General features: G+C 45.7%; 1 protein-coding gene across 2 annotated transcripts in view; it reads right to left on the bottom strand.

Annotated features, from left to right (window-relative positions):
* Positions 1-2,470: 2,470 nt before the first annotated feature.
* Positions 2,471-22,956, bottom strand: part of STX6 (syntaxin 6) — a 30,525-nt gene continuing 10,039 nt past the window's right edge. Inside the window, exons 3-8 of one of the 2 annotated variants that reach the window (XM_070396893.1) lie at positions 21,423-21,517; positions 18,773-18,835; positions 15,707-15,832; positions 14,373-14,479; positions 13,123-13,217; positions 2,471-3,156 (exon numbers count right to left, since the gene is read on the bottom strand). In XM_070396893.1, the coding sequence (XP_070252994.1) occupies positions 2,969-3,156; positions 13,123-13,217; positions 14,373-14,479; positions 15,707-15,832; positions 18,773-18,835; positions 21,423-21,517 (674 nt within the window). In that variant the 3' untranslated portion in view covers positions 2,471-2,968. Of the gene's footprint in view, positions 3,157-3,515; positions 9,223-13,122; positions 13,218-14,372; positions 14,480-15,706; positions 15,833-18,772; positions 18,836-21,422; positions 21,518-22,956 lie in introns of those variants that run through there. The other variant, XM_070396894.1, reaches the window with a different exon arrangement.

Genomic DNA, 22,956 nt, shown 5'->3' on the forward strand with positions numbered 1-22,956 from the left:
GTTCTTCCAGGTGTGCGCCCTGAGTTGTAATTTAGTGTTGGTACTGGCCCTGCTCTGGAGGTGGGAGGTGGGATGGCGTCGAGGCAGTCTGGTCCCTCCGTCTGGCCCTGTGCTTCCTGGAGTTGTGAGCTGCCTGCTGGCGGCTACCCAAGCCTTCCGGGCCGGGTGCTGGTCGAGGGTGCTTGGCCCTGGGAAGGAGGCATCCTTGATCGTACATCCCTGTGGCCCAGAGGAGGCCCCTATCCCAGGGCTGGAGTGCAATATGACTGGACTTCCTGTTCTCCAAACTGGCCTCTGGGCAGCGGGATCCCCGATTCCCATGTGAGTATTTATTGGCAGGAGTTTGGGCTATTGGTTCCCCGATCCAGGCATGCGCCAACTCCACATATTCTTTCACCCACCCCATTGCTTCGCTTATCTGTGTCTTTGCTGGAATGCCCTTCCCCTTGTCCACCCATGGACTTCCTGGCAGCCTTCAAAGGTGCTGCCCTGAGAAGCATTCCCTGACACCGGGGTGCTGGCCTTGGCCCTTCCTCCGAGCTCCCATAGAATCTGGTACCAAGGCTCTTTGTTGTGGCTCTTTTAACATAGACTTGCTTGTTTATCCTGCCAAACTTACCTGGCAACAACTGGACATCCCTGGTCCATCTGCCCAACCCATTTCCTACCCAAATCCCCAGGCTGGTTCCGGAGATATTCGCTGGACACCCTCTCCTCCCCCTTCCCATCCTCTGTGAAGTTTCCATCTTTCCCTGTAGAGCCAGAGCACCTGCTTAGAAATGGCGGCAGCCTTCCTTGGCAAGAAGCTGTGCCCAGCTCTCTCAGGCTGCAGGTCTGACCCGGTCGGAGTGCTGGGCCCCCAGGAGGGGCTGCTGGGATTGGCTCTGACATCTGCCTGTGGAGACAGGCCTTCAAATCTGCCCTGCCAGGCCTGGAGGGTCTCCTGGGCTCTCCTGTGGATGCCGGGCCGCCTGCCGGGCCTGCCTTTGTCTTGCCCTGCTGCATCTGGGCTTAGGCAGGGGCTCCTCGCAGTGTGGAGCTGCCCTTAGGGGTCTGGCTGGGTGCCGGGCACTGGGGAGAGACCTGCCCTGCCCTTGGGAAGCCCATATCCCCAGGGGGAGTCAGCTACAGCTGTGGAAAGAGACAGACCAGTGTGCCAAGGGCTACAATGGAAGCGCCAGGCAGGAGCCCCGCTCCACCTGGTGAGCAGAAACTCTTCCCAGAAAAGCCAGCCCCAGGCTCACCAGCCTCCATCAGCTCTGGTGTTATCTCAGGAACAAGGAATGTTGGCAGGCACGGGAGCTCACAGCAGCATCCAGATGCCACAACTTTGATTCTCATCCTGGGCTCCTCAGACTGAGTCTCCAGGCTTTTCTGAGTTTATACAATGAGATCGACTCACTCACTTCTTGCACACATTTCCAGACACATAAAAGCTCCAAAATACAGGGGTGGGCAAAGGTAGGTTTACAGTTGCATTATAACATTCTTTTTAGTTAATAAAGCTATTGTAATACTCATATTCTGCATGTCTTTTTCCATATGAACTGTAAACCTACTTTTGCCTAACCCTGTATTTTGTCAAGGCTGACCTGCCTTGACCAGGTTTCTTAAACTCCACTGTGGGCTTATAGGGTTTGAGATGTGGTCAAATCCATGGCAAGGATGCCATGCTTTATCTTGGGAGTTCAGTGCTTTAATTTACCGCAGACTTGTACCACAGCTCTTTTGCTCTCTCTTCCACTCCTTAGCCATCCTCCACCATTTCTCTGGTTAGAAAGACAGCTTAGTGAAACATCTGCTTGCCACCACTGAAATGGCGTCTTTTTTCTTTTAAGGGAGGCTATGTAATGGGTTCCAGCTGTAGCACTTACTAGTTGTGTCCTCGGGCAAATTTCTTTTCATTGCTCCATGGCTCTGCCTTCAGGTGTAAGATGGGCCTCAATGGTATTTTGCTCCCCATTGGGTCCTTAATGCCTTGGTCAAAGACCTGCCTGGCACATCAGATCAAATGTTGGCTATAGAAATAATTGATATTTTTGTAATGACATACATTTTAGAAATCTGCCCCTAGGATAGTTGATGACCCTTTCCCAAAGGCCGACCAGTCTTCATGTGAACTTCTGTGAGTGGAGACAGAAAGCAGAGAGGGTTTGGGAGGAAGGAAAGAGGGAAAGAGGAAACACCGCCGCAGAGGGCAGGTTTGGGAGGACACGCCCAAGTCCAGGGAGGCTTCTAGAGCCCGTCACCCCCACTCTGAGAGGTGCATTGGTGGGGACGTTTCGCTTAGATTCTGCCTGTGTCTGCACCAAACAGGAGCCACCGCTAAGGTTCTGGGTGCCGGCACCTTGGGGAGGGGGCGGGGGTCCTGTTCCCCGACAACTGACACCCCGGAGATGCCAAGGATGAAGGTGTATCGCTTTCACCTGGACAAGCCTCCCTTTCCTGTGTGCGCCATTTTTTGCCTCAGGTCTTGCCTTTTAACATTTCCAACATTAGTTTTATGTAAGACTGGCCAGTGGGGACCTTTTGAATGACAGCTGCACAGCAGATCCATGAGTAGATTCACTTCCCTTGTCCACGCCACAGTCCACATTTCCTCATGGTGGGCGGGTGATCTGCTTTCTTTAGGGAATACATATACCATTTCCTTTCTAAATCTCTTCCTCCTCAAATGTGAACCATAACTCTTAGAATCAGCACTCACTTCTTCAGCAAGGCCGGTTAGTGTGTTGACTTGCCTTTCCTCCCCTAAGCTGGCTGTTACAGTGTTAGGGGAAATCAAGCCAGGACTTGGGAAGTACGGAGGAGCCAATTTTTGTGCCAGGCACAGGGGCACAGTAAGTGGCTCTGCCTCTCACCAGCTGTGTGACCTTGAGAAATTACTTGTCTCTCCGTTTCCTTGCCTTCAGATTTGAGATAATATTAGATGTGTAAACTTCATAGTTTCACGCAGCCATTTTAAGTATTATATGTTAATACGGGCAAAGTCCTTGGAAGAGTGCCTGGCACACCATAGGTGCTCATTTAAAGAACGAGGGTGATGAGAGCAAGTGGGTTGAAGATCCCTGCCCTCAGCGAGCTTATGCAGCCTCCTCCTCAGGACAGGCTCCTCCATCTGCAGATCCGATGGCCAGTATTGTTCGCCGATATTCACTGAGGGGAGAAGTAAAGAACTAACTTCCTTTTGTGTTCTAGTCTCTCTGCCCCCCTCTCCCCCACCCGATTCCTAGTCCCAACTGAAACTCTTGTGCTGTAAATATTCTGAATACATAGTATAGTTATTTTGGGACTTGAGAATCCATATAACTAGTTCAACCAGACAGAGCACAACTTAGCTTTCTCTGGCCCAGAAATTCAGATCTTCCAGCAGCTAGACCTTTCCTGCCCTGGGCGTATGCACATGTCCATGTTTATTATCGGGGGCAGAAGGAAGGGAAGAAGCCATGCTTAGGTATGAAAAGAATAAAAACAAAAACCAACCAAACTTTTAGAAAAACAACCCAGGACAAAGCTCACGTTCTCCCCATTTCCTTTTAATACTGAATAGCATTCTTTATACAGTTGTACATGATATCAAGTGCAGGAGAAAGAAACATTACTGATAGACTTTGGGGTGTAAAAGTATCACTTTAAAAGATGGCTAGTTGAGGTTTTATTTGACACAAGTATTTAAAAAAAATTTTCAAGTTTATAGTGTCGTCAAATCTTTTTTAATGTTAGGATTACAACGAAGGCTGTGGAAGGTATTTTGTTTTGCAGGGAGCATTCACTGTAGCCCGACCTCCCAGTGCAGCAGTGGTGGTTCTCACGCAGGAGTGGGGCTCCAAGCCTCCTGGGGGGCTTGCTAAATGCGGCTGCTGGCCCCACCCAGGCTGGGATTCAGCAGGTCAGGTGGGGCCTGCGCACCTGTATTTCTAGCAAGTTCCGGAAGATGCTACATCCTTGGTCCCACAGCACACCTGGGGACACACTGTGTAGAGAGAGAAGCGAGCGCTCTCTCCCCCTGTGGCGAGGGCTGTAAACATCTGGCACCAGGGCTCCAGCCGGTGCTCTCCGTGGGGGTCAGGGACAGAGGAAGTCACCCAGGTGTTCTCAGTTTTAATCCTTGATCTCACTTTAGTTTGTACCTTCTAGTTAACATTAAAATGCTATCAGGTTATTTATCCTTGCGAGAAAAATAGACGGTTAGTCCTGCTGAGCACTGCCATGGATTACATTCTATTTTTAAATTACACGAATTTCTAATAACAAGTGAGCTGGGGAAGGCATATTTCCACTTACAGAAAATGAATCCATAATCACCTACAGCTCGCTTTCTCTGGCCCTTCCCTGTTTCCAGACTATTACCCTGGGCAATCTCCCAGCCTGGTCAGTTAGGGCACAATCACATGGCATTTACGAGCAGTTCCAGTAACTTATTAGCGACACCTTTCCGAGGACACTTGGCTGGCCTCTCCTCACCCCGCACAGACGACAGGGCACTCCGTTTTCCTGAGGATGAGGACATCTGCCTCTCCCAGAACAGACCCTAATTGCAGAGTCGAAACTGCCACTCAGTAGTGGGTCTCAGCTAACCCTACTTTCTACAGAGCAGGAAAGAGCCACCTCGAACTTGGCCCAACCCCAGGGGTGACAGGAAGCTTAACTGGAGCGCAGCACTGGCTGCTGCCGGGGCCGGGGGAGCTTTGGTCAGAGAATACGGATGCTGGGTGGTCTTAATCCAAAACCCCCTGAATAATCAAGTGGCTTCTAGGTTTGAAAACTCAACCTAGAAGAAACAGTAAAATACACTTTCTCACGAGGGTCTGGCTGCAATTGGCAAACCCGGTCCATGAAATGTCCATGTGAAAGCCAAGCAGTGGGGCAGGTCACGGGGCCATCTAGGCAGAGCTCCATGGCACAGCCTCGGGCAAGGGCAAAGGTCACATCAGAAGGAAAACAGCACCAACGTGTGAGTTTATCTCAGAAGGAAACAAGTTCTTTTTCTTTCTTCCTCACCTCCCCAAATATCTGTATCAGTAAAGACACCACGACATGGAGAGCTCCCGTATAATGTATATGGAGGTGGCACAACATGACGGAGGTGCTTCGGTGTTTGTCCAACGGCAAACGACATCAAACAGCTGGGGTGACACGGCAAGTTACTACCAGCCTACCTTAAGTCACATCCCCGAGGTCAGCTCGTCCCAGGTGTGTGGCCCCTGGGCCACGTCCAAGATGCACCGCACCAAATGACCCTCATGTGTCTGTTGGGGGAGCTGTAACTGTTTCAACTTTGAAACAAGGAGACTGAACTAAGTGGTCAAGTCCACTGAGCCTCTTAGAGACACTAACCCCAGAAGTCAGCTGGTTTGAAGTTTCCACCCCAGCACCAGGCTTCAGTCCCAGAGGGTCACAGCAGGGCTGGCCTCATCTGTTCCAGTCTGAAGGGCTGTTCTCTACTCTTTCGATTTCTGGACTGGACCCTGACAGCAGTCTCCCAGCGAGCAGAACTGACCTTGGTTAGGGAAGGCGCAGAGGGACTGAGGGGCTGTGAGAATCCTTTGCTTTCTCCTCTCTGTTCTTGATGGACAAAGAACACTCTTTAAGGGAAAAAAAATTCTTAAAAATATCTGGGAGGAAAAGAAATGCCAGCGAGAGGAAGACAGAGGGAGAATTAAAGGTAGTTAGAACCTCAGCTTTCTAGATGGTCCGAATGTTGTATTGTTAACAAATTCGTCCTGCAGTTTATAAGGGAAAGCTGAACAGTTCAAAATCTGCAGTTGGAAAGCAACTCATATCTATCATTCAGCACTTAGATCTTCCAGCTATGAATTCTCTGGAAAGGTACCGGGCTCACTTTACAGCCAGGAAAATTACCAGAAGAAAAATCCTGGCTCTGCTACCTTCCCATACAGAAGGTACAGCACTTAACAGACAGATTTCGGTTGGAGTTAGACCGGATTTCTCTTCACAGCCCTTAATCTCACGAGGTGAGAAAGGGGGGAAGTTGCCAAGCTGTTGGCTCCCAGACCCATCAGTCTGTTTAACTCTGGCTAAAAGCAGAGAATGATGGGCAAGTTACCAAGTTTCTCCCCCTCGGGCTCTGGCATGAAGATGCTCATGTAACACACAACTGCAGCACGCAGCGGCACACAGGGAACACGGCGACTGTTCACAGTCCCCACGAAGACGAGATCAAAGGTTAGACTGAAAACTAACCGTGACTTGAGTTTGCAGTTGGGTTCCTACGACAGCGGACTGTCTCAGGGGTTCACTCCCAAGCCAGCTGATTAGTAAGATGTTCTTCCCATAAACGTAAACTGAGCCTTCTCTGTGACCTATCGCATTCTGCCAGTTCTCTAGATGATGGGCATGGGGTGAAGCGTGAAGACTGAGGGGGAGAGCCCACCTCTGCCTCAGGATGGGAGTCTGGCCTAACCATAACTTAAGCCCTGGCTTGTTCTCTCTCTCTCTTTTTAAAATAAATGTTTATTGATTTCAGCCCTAGCTGGTTTGGCTCAGTGGACAGACAGAGCATCAGCCTGCAGACTGAAAGGTCTCGGGTTCGATTCCCATTCAGGGCACATATACTGTATAATTTTTATTGATTTCAGAGAGGAAGGGAGAGGGAGAGATAGAAACATCAATGATGAGAGAGAATCATTGATCAGCTGCCTCTTGCATGCCCACTACTGAGGATCAAGCCCACAACCTGGGCACGTGCCCTTGACTGGAATTGAATCCAGGACCCTTCAGTCCACAGGCTAACGCTCTATCTACTGAGCCAAACCAGCTAGGGCCTGGCTTGCTCTCTTGGAGTGCTAGTTTGGAATCTGGGTGGGGGGCCTGACCACTCATCTGTAGGGACCGCCCAGTCTGGGCACAACAGGCTCAGACCCAGGATCAAGCTAGTGAGGCCAGAGTGATGCCTGGGGCAGAGCCAGCTTTGAGGCCACACTATGAGGCCGGCTGCCCAGGAACAGCTCCGTTGCGGGTGGAGGGCAGTGGCCTACAGGGAGAACATACATAGTGCTTATATTTTCAGTAAATGTTCTTTCTAAATATTTCTCTATTCAGCTTCGGCCCGTGAGTCTGCTTTACAATAACCACTGTTTAGCTGACACCTGAAATGGGTGAGGTCAGCATGCCAATTCTAAATATATCCAAACATTGAGTCATTAAGCCTCAGGATCTCAAAACTTAGTCCCTGAAGTCAGGGGAATGTCTTGCTCATTAATGATCAGGCGTGTTCCCAGCAGGCCCTCCTGACACACGCGACACAGTAAATCTGGACAACAGCATGGCCCCTAAGTAGGGCAGTCACGTAATTCAGACTCTGGTTCCTTTATGGAAGGTGGAGAGTGTGGATGAGAGCACTAAGACAAGGCCCACATTTTTAAAAAGTTTTAACAAAGACTTGTATATCTTAATGCAAATCTAAGGACCATCCCTCTTCTAAGTTTATAGAAGACTATTTGAATGTCTCAAAACTTTGTAAAACAAATAATCTAGTACCCTACATCTCAAGCCCTTTGTAACAATTACCTTTTTTTTTACTCATTTGAAAAGAAATTAACATTTATATATCAAATAGAATTGAGTGTAAACATGGGTGTCAATCACCCTTTAAGTTTTGTAAATCTATTTTTAGCTTTCATCAACATGCAGACTGCCTTATCTACCAGCATCCTACACATGAGAAAATACCCTTCTTTAAAAAATTGTTACAAATATTTATTAAAAAGTGCAATTCAAAAGTTAGCTGGGCAAATACATCATTGCAAATCACACAAAAAAAAAAAATAGGAGGAATAAAAGCCCCAAACAAAACAAAAACCAAGAAATACAAACAAAAGGAGGAAAAAAAAATTGAAAAAGTTAGGAATGGACCCCAAAAGATTAGGAAATGAGAAGTCAAAGCTAGAACTCTATCTGATGTCACTGCGCTTCCCACGTGCAAAAGAGGACGGTGAAGATGCAGCCTCGGCCGCCAGGCTGCCTTGCTCAGCTGCTGCTTCAATATTAGGTTATTCGTCAGGGAGGTTATAAAAATATCCTATGTACATGGGCACGTTGGACGCAGAGTCACCAGAAGTTTGAAGTTTAGTGTCTCAGCAGCTAAAACTCAATGGAAGCTTCTGTTGTTTAAATTTGGATTGGCTCAGTGATTTGAATGGATAAAAATCAAGTTGTCATCTGAAGGGAAAAAACAACCAGTTCACCTACCCCTTTTTGCCATTTCTCACAGGGCTAGAAAAGCCTGGTCCAGAACTAGCCTTTTTGTCATTACAGTTTCTGACTAAATGTAATAAATGTGCTAACCATTCCCAACCCCATCTGCCAAGGGAAAGAGAGAGCCACAGGATCTAAATCCATTTGTGTGCTGCTCAGCAGCCATATGTTTAAGGGTCATCCTAAAAATAAGCATTGCACCCCTGGGGAGGAGCCTGCAGGACAGCCACCTGAATTCAGCCAGGCTGTGACCTCCCATGACCTTGCCCCCTTCCCTCAGCTGTGCACACTCAGGGTCCTGCTCCCCCCCTCCCTTCAATTCAAGACACAAGTTGTTAGCACTCCCAGAGCCCAGTGCTTTTCATTATTTCCCATTAGTTCTTACCACAAAAAGATGTGCCTGGAAAAGCAATCATCCCTGCAAAAAGAACCACTGCATTTTCTGTCCCAAACTGCTTCTGGGCCTTCTGTCCCCAGAATGACCAGCTCTCAGGAGCTAAAGAACACTCCCACGAGGGGCAGCGGAGAGGACCCAGGAGCCCCATTCCCGACGGGGTCCTTCTGGCTGCCGGCTGGGCAGGGAGAGGGTCTGAGCAGGAGAAAAGAGCCGCCAGAGACGGACGGATGCAATGAGCAACACTGAACACTAGCTGAGTCTGCGAATTGTTCTGGATTCCTCAGAGGCCCTCCACGGGGAACGAGGTCCAAGGAGGCAAAGCAGAGGCGAGCTGTCCTCAGGACAGGACAGGTGGCGCCGGGAGTGTGAAGCTGTTAGGTCCTCTTCCCACCGGCCCGTCCAGCACTGGACGGAGGAGCTGCCTCAATGGTGGGGTCACCCAGAGAAAAGTCAGCGCGGGCTGTGTTCCCAGGAGTGGCAGGTGGGAGCCGACACCGCGGACTGCTTGTCCTCCTCCCCGGTTCCTGTGCGTCACAGCACTAAGAAGAGGAGCAGCACGACCAGCAGGATGGCAAAGAGGACGGCTATGGCACACCACTGGCGCCGATCTGCGAGGCAGGACACGAGGGTTAGCTCTCAGGACTGGGCATTCCCCGAGACAGTCACATGGATAGGGGCAGAAACAGAATGTTGGGGAGCCAGCCAGAATTGTAAGAAATATTAATCATGCTCTGTTAACCGCTCAGACGTGATTCAACCCTGTCTCTGCTGAACTGGCACAAGGAGTGACAGGCAGCGCGGACCCATTGTCCAGTTACAACAAGAAACCCAAGGCCACACTCGGAAGCAGAAAAGCGACAGAATGTGCACATGACAGGGGCAGGGAGGCTCTTGAACTGCCCAGGTGCCCTCCTCTGATGCTGCTCTGCTCCTGGCCTGCACTGCACCTGCGTTTGCAGCTCTACCGTCCCCAAGAGCTGCCCTGTGATAAGTATGTGCTTCCTATCTCAAGTCTTTAATTAAAACCTGTGTTTCTGACTTTAATTAAAGCCTGCGGCTCTTAGCTTTCTGCCGGTGGTTGCCACATCCTTGGAAAAGGTGTTCGCCCTGGCACTGCAGATCAAAGCCCATCTGCTTTCATCTCCCACCAAAGTAAAATCATTTAAAGAAGCAATAAATCCTGTCCTGTTCTCAAAGCACTATGGGAGGATGGAAAGGGAATGAAAGCTTCTGCTGGTCACTTCAGGAAACGAAGAGCTGAAAAAGCAAGCTCCAGGGATCACGAGCATGATTAATGACACCACATCTAGTGAACAAAGAAGATTACTTAGCCAGTGACTGTGTTAAAGTAACACACGGCTTCTCTGTGAATGACAGTGAACTGTCTTTTCTGAAACTTTCTACCCTACCAACAATTTAGAAAAGGCACAGGCAACAAGGTGGCTAGAGTCCATTAAATGGCTGAGAGCAAGGAGGCCCTGAGGGACAGAGGGGCCCATGCAGGCCCGGGGGGAATCCCAGCTGCAGCCCAAGTCCTGACTCCACAACAGCTGCCTCACGGGGCCGCTGTGAGAGCTGGACGAGAACACCCTCCGCACAGTCTTAGGGCCCACAGCACAGGATGCTGTCCTCGTCTAGATGGTTGGCTAACTTGGGAAGAGGTAGAAAGCAAGCAGTCTTTCCACTGGTGAGCCCTGCCATTTCCTACAGGGGTCTGATAGGAAAGTTTCACTAGCCTGTGAAAATGTAGGTCAACTGCTACAAATAAGAATTCTGTTTAACTAGAACTATCAACGAATACTGATCCATCAGAAGGCTGTTTGAAAGCCTGCACATTTTAGCACACCATGGCTACTGAGAATCACATTATAAAAAGATCTGAATCTAGATTGTATGACTTTCCACAGGCAACACTAAGTCCTTTTCTGAAGCAGAACTGCTCCAAAGTAGGCAGCTGGCCTACTCCAGAAGCTATTTTTAGTCTGTTTAATGATCACTTCAATGGTGAAGAACACTACAGTAACTTAACATTCTTTCATCTATTTTTAAATGTTTACAATAATTTAAAACCACTGTCATTGAAAATAGTCCATATTCTTCCAGGACAAAACAGTCCAGGTGATTGCTTCCTAACCACCCCACCCCCATCTCACACCCAATTCCTGCACTCATCCCCCACCCCAGGCATCCTGCTACTTTCAAAACCAGATTTCCAACATTCGACCAGCTTTCCACCTTCTGGCTTCCCATTAGCTTCTACCAACCCCCCCCCCCCCCCCGCCCCCCAATCTCTTTCTCTTCTGTGATTGCATTAAGTAGGAGTTTTCATCAAGGAGAGCATCCATCACGCAAACTAGCACAGCCCAGAAATGCTCTTTAAAGCCATGTTCCTTTGAAGTGGTAAATTGCTTCTATGAAGCATGAACTAGGTAACCTCAGGGTGCTGTTACCTGAGCTGACTTCTCCAGAGAAGGGGTGGGACTAACCACAGGGCTTTTGGGACCTCAAGTGACAAGTCCTAACCACTTGCCTCAAAGAGCACAGGGAACAAAGGGAACACCAGTGGTAGTTTTTTTTTCCTCCCAAAATATTTTCCTCCCCTAAAGAGAAAAGATGAAGAGTAGAATTCAGAAAGTGGGGGGAAGAAAACCCTGGAATCTACCTAAAAGAATGGACATCGGGTAGGAAAATGACAAGATGGTGTCTCTCTTGGGTAAGCAACGGGCCATGGGAGCCCAGATGTTCGGGCTCTCCAGAACCGTGGGACGTGTGTTCAGTTACTGCCTAATCAAACTTCAGTGTGTCTTAATATACTTTCTGTATGTACAGGTTTGATGAAAAAGCAGTAAACTTTCCCAAAAGTTATGGAGGACAGAGACAAATACAAATTGCCGTGTCCTCAAACTGAAACAGACACCACCAAGCAGGTGGCCCTGAACAATCTTTCCCGGGCAGCAAGCAAGGATGGGAATGAAAACCACAGGCGAGCTGTCCAAACTGCAGGGCCTTTCGGGCCAATGCTGTTCCCTGGCTCCCTTTCCTAGACAAATCTAAGTAAAGCTCTTACTCTGCTCCCAAACCTTTCGTTCGGGAGAAAGTAGAATAAAACATAAACGAGTTTCGGTGCTATTTATACACACTGGACGGCTTATCACAATGCAAGTACTTTTCTAAATTATTCATACCCGGAACGCCGGGAAGCACAGATACAGAGCATCTTTGTTCGTTTGCTCTTCCCCAAACAAAACTGGTGCTGAAGTAGCTACTTGACTGTGACTAATACATACACTAGTGAGAGGGCTGGTGTTTAAACTGATTATATAATACTTCATTAACGCTTTTTTTTTTTAAACAGAGGGGTGAGGGTGGAAGAGGAGAGAGCAGAGGGAATCAGAAAAAAACCACTTTGCAAACCTCTCTCTCAAAGTGTCAAAGATGAACTAAATTGTGCCTGCTTCAGGCAATGGCGAGCCTCCTAGAAGCACAAACACACTTGATCCTGGGAAGAAAGAAGGAAATAAGCCTAGCTATGAGCTTCCCTTGGTTTTGGACATACCAGGTCATTGCCCCTTGGGGCCATCTTCTTCCTGTCTTATGATTTTTTTAAATAAACATTTACTAAGTACTAAAATACATGGGAGACACTGCTAAACATTAATTATTACTATCTCATTTAATCCTCACAATGACCTTAAGAGCCAGGCATCACCCTAATTTTTAATCAATAAGAAACTGAGGCCCAGAGAACTGTTAATGTAACTTGACTATGAGTTAAACTGCTGAAAAGCAAATATACACATATATTTAAATTTTGCCTCAAAAGGCTAAACTATTAGACTCTCTGACAGGTACCTGACCAGGAAACCAATAGGAAAACGAGGTGTCAAGAAACAGGAAGTTCTCATGGGGGAGGCGGTGTTCTGGTTCAAGAACACTTAAATTACCTCAAGGCATATCTCAGTTCCTCCTTTCACCACCCAACCCCCATCAAGTAAAGAGAAAAAAAAGAAATACTGGATTTTCTTTGATTTAAAAAATGTTATTTCTTCTGTAATAGGGGACATCAGTTGCAGTAATAAAATACAGTCACTGGAACACATCTTCCTATATAGTAACTAATTTGAAAGATGTTACTTTTTCATCCCCATCCTGGTGCAAATTTGCTGGAATGTTTCAGGGTGGAGTTAAATATAAACTATGTAAATTAGATCTGCAAGGGCATCTTATTCTGAAATGGTAGGGTTTTCCTTTCAATGAAGTCAGTCCAGGAAAAACAGTAACTGGCTCCTTAATTACTATTTTAAAATAAGTTCCCCTTTTTGGCAAGGAAATAGGAAAAAAAAGAAAAGAAAAAAGGATTTTGTAATTGGAAAGCAAGTGGCTCCACCCGGAGAAAGGCCACCAACCACCAACCAGCTGTGGGAAAATGTGCCACAGGAAAGGGATCTGAATGGGCACGCCGTGAAAGAACCCCCGAGGCTGTTCCTACAATTAAGCACCATACTTACCACTGGTCATGTGCGATACTTTTGCAAGTTTCTTCATCACATTGTCCAGCCGAGAATGAGTGCTCTCCAACTCGTGGGAGAAATCATCCAGCATACTAGAGAGAGAAGCAGGTGTGGGGAAGGCAGCGGGTAAACACACAGCCTGGGTGATACATGGGCCATGGGATTCGGTCAGGGCCCAGGCCTTAGTTTTAGCAAACATCAGCCAGCAACACGGGGATTCAAGCCCCCAATCTATTATCTGGGACAGATATGTTTCTTAATTCAGAATTTTTGGAATTTAAACAGGGCTTCAGCAGGGCCTGGGGCAGTCCCCATAATCACACATGTGAATATTTCTGCAGAGAACTCTGAGCTTGGGCTAAACCAGGGCTCTCAAGGCACCATGCACTTCCCCCTCACCCCAGGTCCCCCTCCTCTGTCACCAATGCATGACTTGCATTCATTTACATAATAGCCAGTCTACCCAGTAAATGGTAGGCTCTCTGATGGCAGAGACACTGACTGTTCTGTTCGCTCCTCTACGATACCCAGGGCCTCCCTGAACAAGTGCCCGGTTTGAATTTATAATAAATGAATGTATAACACTGAACACAAAATTGAGATAGAAGACTTTCTGATATATTCTAGTAGATTATCTTTTTTTTTTCAGAAAAATATTATAAAATGGTAAAGGTATTATGTAGTAGCATTTAAGAATGCTGATTTTGATGTCATAGTTCAGAGTTAAAAAAGATTGTACTGAAGGAAAAAACAAATAGCTCCAGCTATATTTCCTGGTGTATTTTTACTTTTGATGTTTGAAGGGGAAAATTTTGTATTAATTGGAGTTAAATTTTTAAGCTTTTCTCATGAAGTTGAAATGTAAGATGTAGTGGGAGAATCGTGGGATGATAACAGTAGCTCAGGTCCGATCCTCTGCAGGACACAAATCTCCAGAGATTACATGTCTGTTTCCCAGTCCCAGTCCCAGTCCCAATCACACTTCAAGTACCTGCTCAGAGGAATTTGTGTGTTTCTGCAGGTGTTGAAAAATAATAATCATCATAACTTTGCCCAAACCCTGCTGAATATTTTAACTGACAATTTGCTTCTTTTGGAGGGGCAAGTCTATAAAACAATAAAGATATAGCTATAAATAAAATAGTTTTGGGCTTTACTAGTCACGTAACTGTCAGGCTTCTTAGGGGTCCTGTAAGATGGCCCTTCCCCTCAATTTCATGGCCCCGAGAGGGGCATCTCGTGCTCACACTGCCTGTTCCTCCAGCTCCCCTCCGATGCGCTGGGACATGTTCTTCAGCACCCCGATGCTGCCAGAGACCAGCTCCAACTGCTCATCCTGCTGCTCCACGATCAGCTGGTGCCAGAGAAATGGGAAACAAGCAATTAAAAGCCGTCTTACCTGGTTCCAAGCCCAGCACTCCAGCAGCTGCTACCTTCTCTGCCAACTTGGGACAATTCTCATTCAGAAGCAAAGCCCAGAAATCAAAGGACCAGACCGGCGCCTCTAAGAACACACTGCTCCAAAGTGGATTGTCAAGCTTCTGATATCTCCTGCTGATCCGACTTGTGAACGGTCAGCGGGGCTTAAAGCCACCAAGAGAGATTGATTCTGGTTGGCTGGAGTCCAACAAGGGACCAGACAATGGCCAAGAGCACCTGTGCAGTGATCACTGAGACACGGGGATGCTGGGCAGAGGAAGCCCAGTGCCGGGGTCAGGGTCTCAATCCACAGCCGACTTAAACACAGAGCGTCTGGCAAAGCTCTGGACGTGGGAAAACCACACACAGAGTCCTTTCCTCCTCAAGGACACACAGAGGCGGCCTGTGACAGTAAGTTACCTCAAGGATAATTGCTGGATGATGTTTCATTTAATGTGTGGTAGCTTCCTTACTTTTTATTTTTATTTTTTTAAATTTGCTTGGTTAATAGCAATTTAAGCAGACAGCTGGTTAAGCAAACATGCCAATGGCCAAAGAACATATAGCCTATATAAAATATATATATAACACAACATTTAAGAACCAAGAGCTTCAATGGGTAGATAATCTTCAAATCCTCAGGTATATTATTATTAGTTTCCTTTTATTCCAACTACACATCAAAAGCAACAACACAGAAATAATCAACCTCCCTTTCCTTCTACCCTTCACCTCCACTCAAGCAACCATATTCATGTATAATGGAACCAGTAATAATTTTTGATGAAAAAAAACAGGACTCAATTCTTCTGAAAGTGTGCCTTTGTTGAAATGAACAAGAAACTGAATATATGAGTGGAGGTGGGGGAAGACGGGTTCTTTTGTTTGTTTTTAAACCAGTGGCCTTGTCTGTCAGTGCTGGAGGTCTGCTCTGCTTTTCCTCAGAGACCTAATCAAGCTTGGTTCTCGTGAAAGAGCCGTGCTGTAGAGGAGGCTTCAGAAACCCTTGATATATGCAATCATTGCACAGGTAGACACAGGCAGCCGCAGGGCAAGCTCTGGTCCAACCTGCCTGTCATAACAACAGAGCCCCCTGGCTGGCCGAGGACCCAGGGAGGTGCCCGCCTCCACATCTCAGTCCTCGGCAGCAGGTTCCCAGTACCTGTTGCTGTGCCTGCTGCTCCTCGATGAAGTGGGAGTTGGCTAATTGGAGCTCACGGTCCAGGCGCCCGTATTTATCCGGGGTTCCTGTGCTCCACTTCTGGCCACCGCTGTCTCCCAGCAGCGCCTGCGAGAGGGAAGGGGAAACAAGCGGTTACTTTCTGAGCAAGTGCTCCATCACCGACATAAAGCGTTCTACTGCTCACCATCGACTTCCCCAGGTCCGCCTTCCCAGTGGTACAGGTTGGTGCCTGCGTGGTCCGATTTAAGGGATGCCAGGAAGGGCACTGTCTCCACACTCTCCCAGTGGGACTCACCAATGGGATTTGTCCCATTAAAATGCAAATGTCAACTTTAGATTGACAAACGCCCACCTGTACACAGCTTTACAATCTGAGAGCACCCAGCCTCCAGGCCAGCGCTGCCTAGCACCCTCCGAAGTTCACCAGAGACCCATGTTCCAGTCCAACGGATTCCGGAGACCTAGAGTCCTGTGACCCAAGAGGTTTTTAGTTTGTTTGTGTGTTTTTTTAAGGGGGGAGAGAGAGTCCTAGAATGATAAGAAGCTAAGTCATAGTCTCACACACAGAAGGTATAAGAACCATCAGTGTCTGTTCAATTTAACCCATGAATAAATCCCAATGCCCCTCAGTTGAACTAAAAGGCTACAAGCCTCACAGATGGGAACTGGGCGTTGCATCACCAGACAGGTATGGCCACAATGAGTGCCTGACCCGAGTCAGTATCACCACCAGGGCCCTCAGATGCCAGGGGCAGGTTCCCCAGTAGGAATGTGAGGAAGTTTGTAGCAAGGAGAGGAGAAGTTTGGGACTGTCTTCCGTACATGAAGAGGTGGGCAGGGATGTGAGCTCGGTCTAGGCTGACCAGGATCCCCGCAAGCCTTTCTGACAAGCTGGTAAAGTAACTGCTCGCCCAGCCCTGCACGTGGACCAGCTCCTGGGGTGACCACGATTCTTTTTCCTTACAGAGTTGCCAGATCTTCTTACCAGCTACTGTTTATCTCTGGGACGGTTAAAAGCCTCACTGATTACTTGGTTCTCTGTCTGAAAAGCCCTCCAACAGCCCCTCAATACCGACACTGACCTCCCTTGACTTTCAGGGGTGAATTCAGTCAAATGGCCACAGTCAAGGGCAAGGCTCGGGGAAGCCTGGGATGCAGAGCGTAATTCCAGATGGTTATGAGGAGAGGATCAGGATGGCTGAGAGCTCCCAGCAGACCAGCGCCTCAGTCCAATCAAAAGGCTGGACAGTGACTGTCTCAGGTATAAAGCAGACCAAGGATTTTTTTGGATGGCTCTGCCCCAGCCTGGTCTTAGGGCTGTCAGTCAATATTTAAAACATCTGCTGGTCTGATACAGATTCTAAGGCGCTCTGTGGAGGACACTGAGGCCCATAGTTAATTTCTTCCAGGTCAGAAAAAGGCTCTAGTGCATCATTAGGCTGTGGACAGAGAACTGGGACTCCCCTAGGGCCTTGTGTGTTCCTGGGCCGAGTAAAGGCTATTTTTTCTAGCTTATCCATGGGCTACGGTTAGGTGGACATAGGACACACTGTTAAGAGTTGTTTATGCTTTATTGTGTAGTAGCTTAGATTTCATCAGTCTGGCCTCTAAGAGTCTGTTCTACTGGGAAAGAAGATGGAGAGAGGGACCAGGGCACTGGAAGACCAGCCTCTGTGTGGGTGCCAGAGCAGGAGGACCTGGCTAGGCAGCAAGCAGCACAGCACCAGGTATTGGTGGAGCAGCAAGGGGGACTCTGCCCGCTTGAGTGCTTAGAGGACCCTGTACCTGCTATTCCTTCACAATCTGTGACTCCAAGACATTTCACTATCCCCCAAAAACAAAATCCCAAGCCATACTTGGAAAGGCAATGCATAAATGCACATATTATATGCTCAACTATACTATCTGAGATTAGGAGTAATGGAGAGTAGGTGTTACCTACTTCACTGTCACAAGGTAGGGAGACAGGAAGAATAAAAACAATAACTTGAAAAATTAAATACAGGGAAAGGAAACAGAAAAATTAAGTGAGGAGATACTTGGAGAGCCCCCTCCCCTTTGCTGAGCTTTTGTATTTATTTTTCAAAATTAAGTGGGTCAAGACACACCTCCAGGTATAAAGTAGGGAATTGCTGATTCCTAGTCAGTTAGATATGGTGAGCTGAATTCTTGAGTTAAGAGTCTAATAAATGGACTATTGGTAACTTTATGGAGTTTGAATGAAATCTAAATCAAGTCTATATTTTAGGTGATGTATATTTTTTTTAAAAGGACTGTATTTTATCAGTTGGAAAGGAATTTCTATCATACATAAAAGTGTCTAATTTTAAAAAGATACCTAAAATTCAAGAGCTGGTTTCTTGTAACTTTTATTTTAGATGTGTTAATATTGGTGCTTTAGTTTCGGAAATTTATTAAGTTTCATGATTCATTTGTAATAACTAATAAAAACTGGATCTCATCTCAAAGAAAATATATTTAAAAGGATGAAAGATTTAAATTTAACACATTAAATTCACACACATTTAAGATTCTTCAAATGTCTTTCATTTTATTCTAAATTTCATAAAATTTCAGTCGTTAACTATCTAGTGAATTCTATGAGGTATGCAATGCAATAGCAGCTGGAAATGGAAAAGAAAACCAAAAAAAAAAAAAACCCCACCAACAAAAAAAAATGATACAATCCCTCCTCACTCTCAAGGGGCCTGGGGTCCAGCAGAGAAAAAGACAAGTAACTAAGCAATTACAGTCCTTAACAGAACCTGGCACACAGAATGTGCCCAGCAGGTGCAGAATAAATGGCTGTGTGGTAAGGGCACTCTGAACCCCAGAGGAGAGAAGCAGAGGGTGGGAGGGAGGAGGGCAGGGCAGGACAGCTGACCATGCTGCAGGGCAGGCTGATGACTGGCCTTTCACAAAACCTGCCAGCCTCCCTCCAGGCTCAGCAGGCACAGGGCTTCTGCTGGGTCACATGATAAACAGATGTCAGCATCTAACTCTGCGTTTTCCTTGATTTGATACTCTATATTCAGGTTTACTCACCTGTCTGTTTTTTCTTTCAGCTAATGCCTGCACAGATGAAGTTGACATCTGATCTTTCATGTCCTAATGAGGTAAGGAGGAGACCAGAAAACAAATGAATATCCTTAGATGAAACAGAGTCACAGTTAACATTTTGTACACTAGCAAAATACACATAACTTATTAATTCTTTTAAAACAAAAAGATAACATTCTTTGGCTTTTTTTTTTTTTTTTTTTTTTTTTAGTCTCATGAATAAAGGAAATAAAGAGAACCTCCCTTTAAAAAGAGGTAACCTGGGAACTAAATTTAATTAGGAGAAATAGAAAAGGAACTTGTATTTCCTGGGAGCCTACTATAAGCCAGAAACACTGTTAAATGCTTTTGGACATTATCTCTGAATTCTCACAACGACCCTATGAAGCTGGCATTGTCTCTATTTTACAGCTGAAGAGACTGACATCTAAAAAGGCTTAAGGTACTTTCTCAAGGTCACATAGTCAGAAAATAGCAACGTTGGGGCTCAAACACAAAGGCCTGTGCTCAAGGGCTAGCATCATCAAGTATAATGAACACCCATGCGCTTTAGGATAATTACCACTAAACACCTGCAAAAACTTCCAAATAGTGATATTACAAACAGGTCACTTATTTTCATTTTTGAGTTGAATTCATGTGAAGTGTAGACTATTTCTAACCAGAGTGGCATTAGAAATAATTTTGTATGGAAAGAAAAATGAATAGACCCATCACTTACAATGAAGAAAAATCACTTTGCTAAATATGAGCCATTTTGCTTATCAACTGTAACCACAATCCAATATACTTTATAATGATTTGAACTGAGTACTAATTACTATAATACAATTTTGTTAAGGCTGCCAAAATGCTTTATAATTTTCTGTTGGCCGGGAGCCTATTTTATAGATGCAAATGTTGAGATTTTAGGCTTTTGGAAACTTCTTCTAAGACCCATGACAAGTGAATGGGACAGCAGACAGTGCCACAGCTTTCCTAAGTCCCACTGTGGAAAGTCTGAGTGATAACCACGTTGCTTCAACTTTCAAAGTACCCACTGCTTCCTTCTCTTCTACAGGACTTCAGCTAGACTTTATTTAATTTAAAACAAGGATGATGAACAACCCTAAGTATTCAGTCGGATCACATATAGCTGAGGATGATTTAGATCTCAGCTCTAGAAGCTACAACATTATGATGCGCGGACTTGATTTACAACACTTCTTTTAAGGACTGCACTTTAAACACCTTTTCTGATATCAGAAAACAAACTTTGGATTCTACTTCAAATTACAATTTGGAGTAAGAACTAACTTAACTTTCAATATATTAACCTCTGAATTTCAATTTGCAAGATTTACAATACAACCTTTCAGAAAGAACAACTTTAATAAATAAGGTCAAGAAATACATGTTTTACTGCAAGACACCATTTAAATACCAACATTTACAGCGGTGTCCTTCAGAAAATCTACCAAAAATAAAGAAGCAAACTGTATTTATAAGATTAATAAGGGAGAATTATTTACCTTACCAAAACACACATCATCAAACAACAGGGCTTCCTTATCAGAATAGCTTTCTGAACTGGCCAGAAATTAGGATTGTCTAATCCAAATGCCCATTATATAGATGGGGCACACCAGAGGTCCAAAGAGGTTACCGCCCCATTAAAATGTTTGTGTATAAACAGTTTAGATATATGTATATAAAGAGGCAACTAATGAATAAAATGAGAAGCAAGAATATTTCAAGCTCAGGGATAATCTACCATTTGAAATAATTTCAAAAGGAAATCACATGACATAAAGTTTTTGGCAAACATGTACCAAGGTTCTTGCCTAAGATGACTCTTAAAAAGCCATATGTTAGCACTGATATGATCCCAAGTTTTTTTACTCCAGGAAGCTGCTTTCTAGTACATATGTTCAAGACAGCTGGTTCTCTTACATCTAGTTATGCTAATCAAATGGCTTAGCCATACAGTTTCAAAATACAAACAAATCTTAATGATACAAGATTTGACTTAAATGCTATTTTCTCTTAGGTTTTTAAACAATGGGTTCTTTCCTAAATAATTGAAGACTAAATATTTGTTCACTTGTGTTGGGTTTTGCGCTCTGAGAGATGCCTGCTTGCTCTGGGTAACTCTCGAAAGCCTGTCAGGCAGTGTATCTGGAAATGTCGGTAACGGTGGCAAGAGTTCCCAAAGCTGAAACTCAGATGGTGAGAGGCCGCCATCCATACCTAGAAGAGTCCCTCTTCACAATGCAGTGATCACCAATCCATCAAGAAACCAAATGGTTTCTACAATAGTAATTCTTCCTTTAGTCCAGATACATAGTACAGTAAGAACTAAAGAGGAAAAAGATAACTGGTTTGGAGGAGTGAGAGGTATGGACAAGTAGATACCACTGAAGTAACTTCCCAAAGCCAGCAGTCAACTCTCATTTCTGCTCTAAGAAATATGCCTGATGATACTAAAGACAGATTTCTCTCTTTCAACTAGAGAAAGTCTATGTGGGAAACTGGCATTCAATTCATATGAAGAAGTGGTTTCAGAGTCAACGTATTAGTTTACAATTAAGGGAAAGAGTTCTGAGAAGTTTGGCTATTTCTCACACAAATAACATGATAGGATCATCTTCCTTACCCTGACAACTTGCCGAGTACTCGTGATGAAGGATTTTCTTATACTCAATTCAGTTGCGTCGAGATTGAATTTTCTAGGATTTGCTTCAACTATGCGTGGGTCAAAAAGTCAAGGGAAAGCCATGTCATTACCACAAGCCTCACAAACACATTCCCTTAGACCACAGACTCTGTCACAGGCAAGCAGTCAAGTCTGCCCAAGGCTTCTGGAAAGACAGTCAACTTGACACTCATTGTCCTCAGACTTGCTCTGCCCACAACTGTGGGAGGATCCTGTGCCTCAGGGTGGAGACGCCTGCCAGGGGAAGACCCACAGGCCTGACTGGGTCCACAATAAAGCCCTGCTGGCTGACCACAGCTGGGCTGGGCTCTTCCAGATGTTGACCAGCACTTGTATCTATTCTTTCTTGACCCCAGATCACCTTTCTCAGGACAGCTTTTTTTAAAAAAGTTTTTTATTAATTTCAGAGAGAGGAAGGAATAGGAAGAGAGAAACATCAATGATGAGAGAATCATCGATCAGCTGCCTCCTACACATTCTGTACTGCGGATCAAGCCCGAAACCAGGGCATGTGCCCTGACTGGGAATCCAACAATGATCTCCTGGTTTGTGGGTTGACGCTCAACCTCTGAGCCACACCAGCCAGGTCTCCCATGACAGCTTCTGCAAGCCATTTCCATTTGCCATTAAACCTTCCCACTTATTTCAAGGTGCTAACCCTTCTTCATCTGGAGATGGAGGCCTCTTCAGCAGGGCTTCCCCCAATCTCCTCACGCCCGGTCTGATCCTGCTGCCCACATCAGACACTGGCATGACTCCCTGGACTTGTCTCTCGTGGTCTGCAGGACACATCTGTGCTATTGTCTTATTAATGTCTGTCCCCGAGTCCTTCTCTACCCCTCACTGTCATTCCATGAGGGCTGGTACGCTGTTTTGCTTATTAATCCAATCTCAGTAACTAACAAAATGTCCAGCACATGGTACAGTCAATAACTATTCGCTGGTTGGTGACTACTTATTAAAACTTTTGTCCTCTTTCTTTCATACTATCTCCCCCAATCTTTTTATCTTGCCCCGTTTCAAGGGAAGACTTATCTTGATCCCACCATCTCACATATTTTGTCCCACACATTTTAGAGAACACACTTGTCTTTTCATAATTTAAAAGGTGTCTGGGGTCATTATGATGACTAGAAATGATGCATTTCACACAATGGCTGCATGTGAACCTGTGCTGACTACGGAGTGTTCCTGACAAGGTCTGGTTTCCTTGATGCTTTATCACACTTAAACAAACAAAACAGAACCCAGAACATACACCTGGTGTATCTTCAATCTAAAGTTGTTATTAAATGGGATTTTTCCAGTGGAAAAGGCCACGTCATTTCAGCTTCTACAGGGCTCTGGTTTGTCGGTCAGATCAGTGGACTTACTTAACATCAATAGCCTCACTTAGCATAATAGTTGTTTTACTAAATGCTGTTTCGTGAAAAAAGATATTTCTCCAATGGACATTGTCACATCACTTCCTCAA

Source organism: Myotis yumanensis, unplaced genomic scaffold (genome assembly GCF_028538775.1).
Source record: "Myotis yumanensis isolate MYYU_CA2020_CCGP unplaced genomic scaffold, mMyoYum1.0.hap1 SCAF_17, whole genome shotgun sequence".
NCBI lineage: Eukaryota > Metazoa > Chordata > Mammalia > Chiroptera > Vespertilionidae > Myotis > Myotis yumanensis.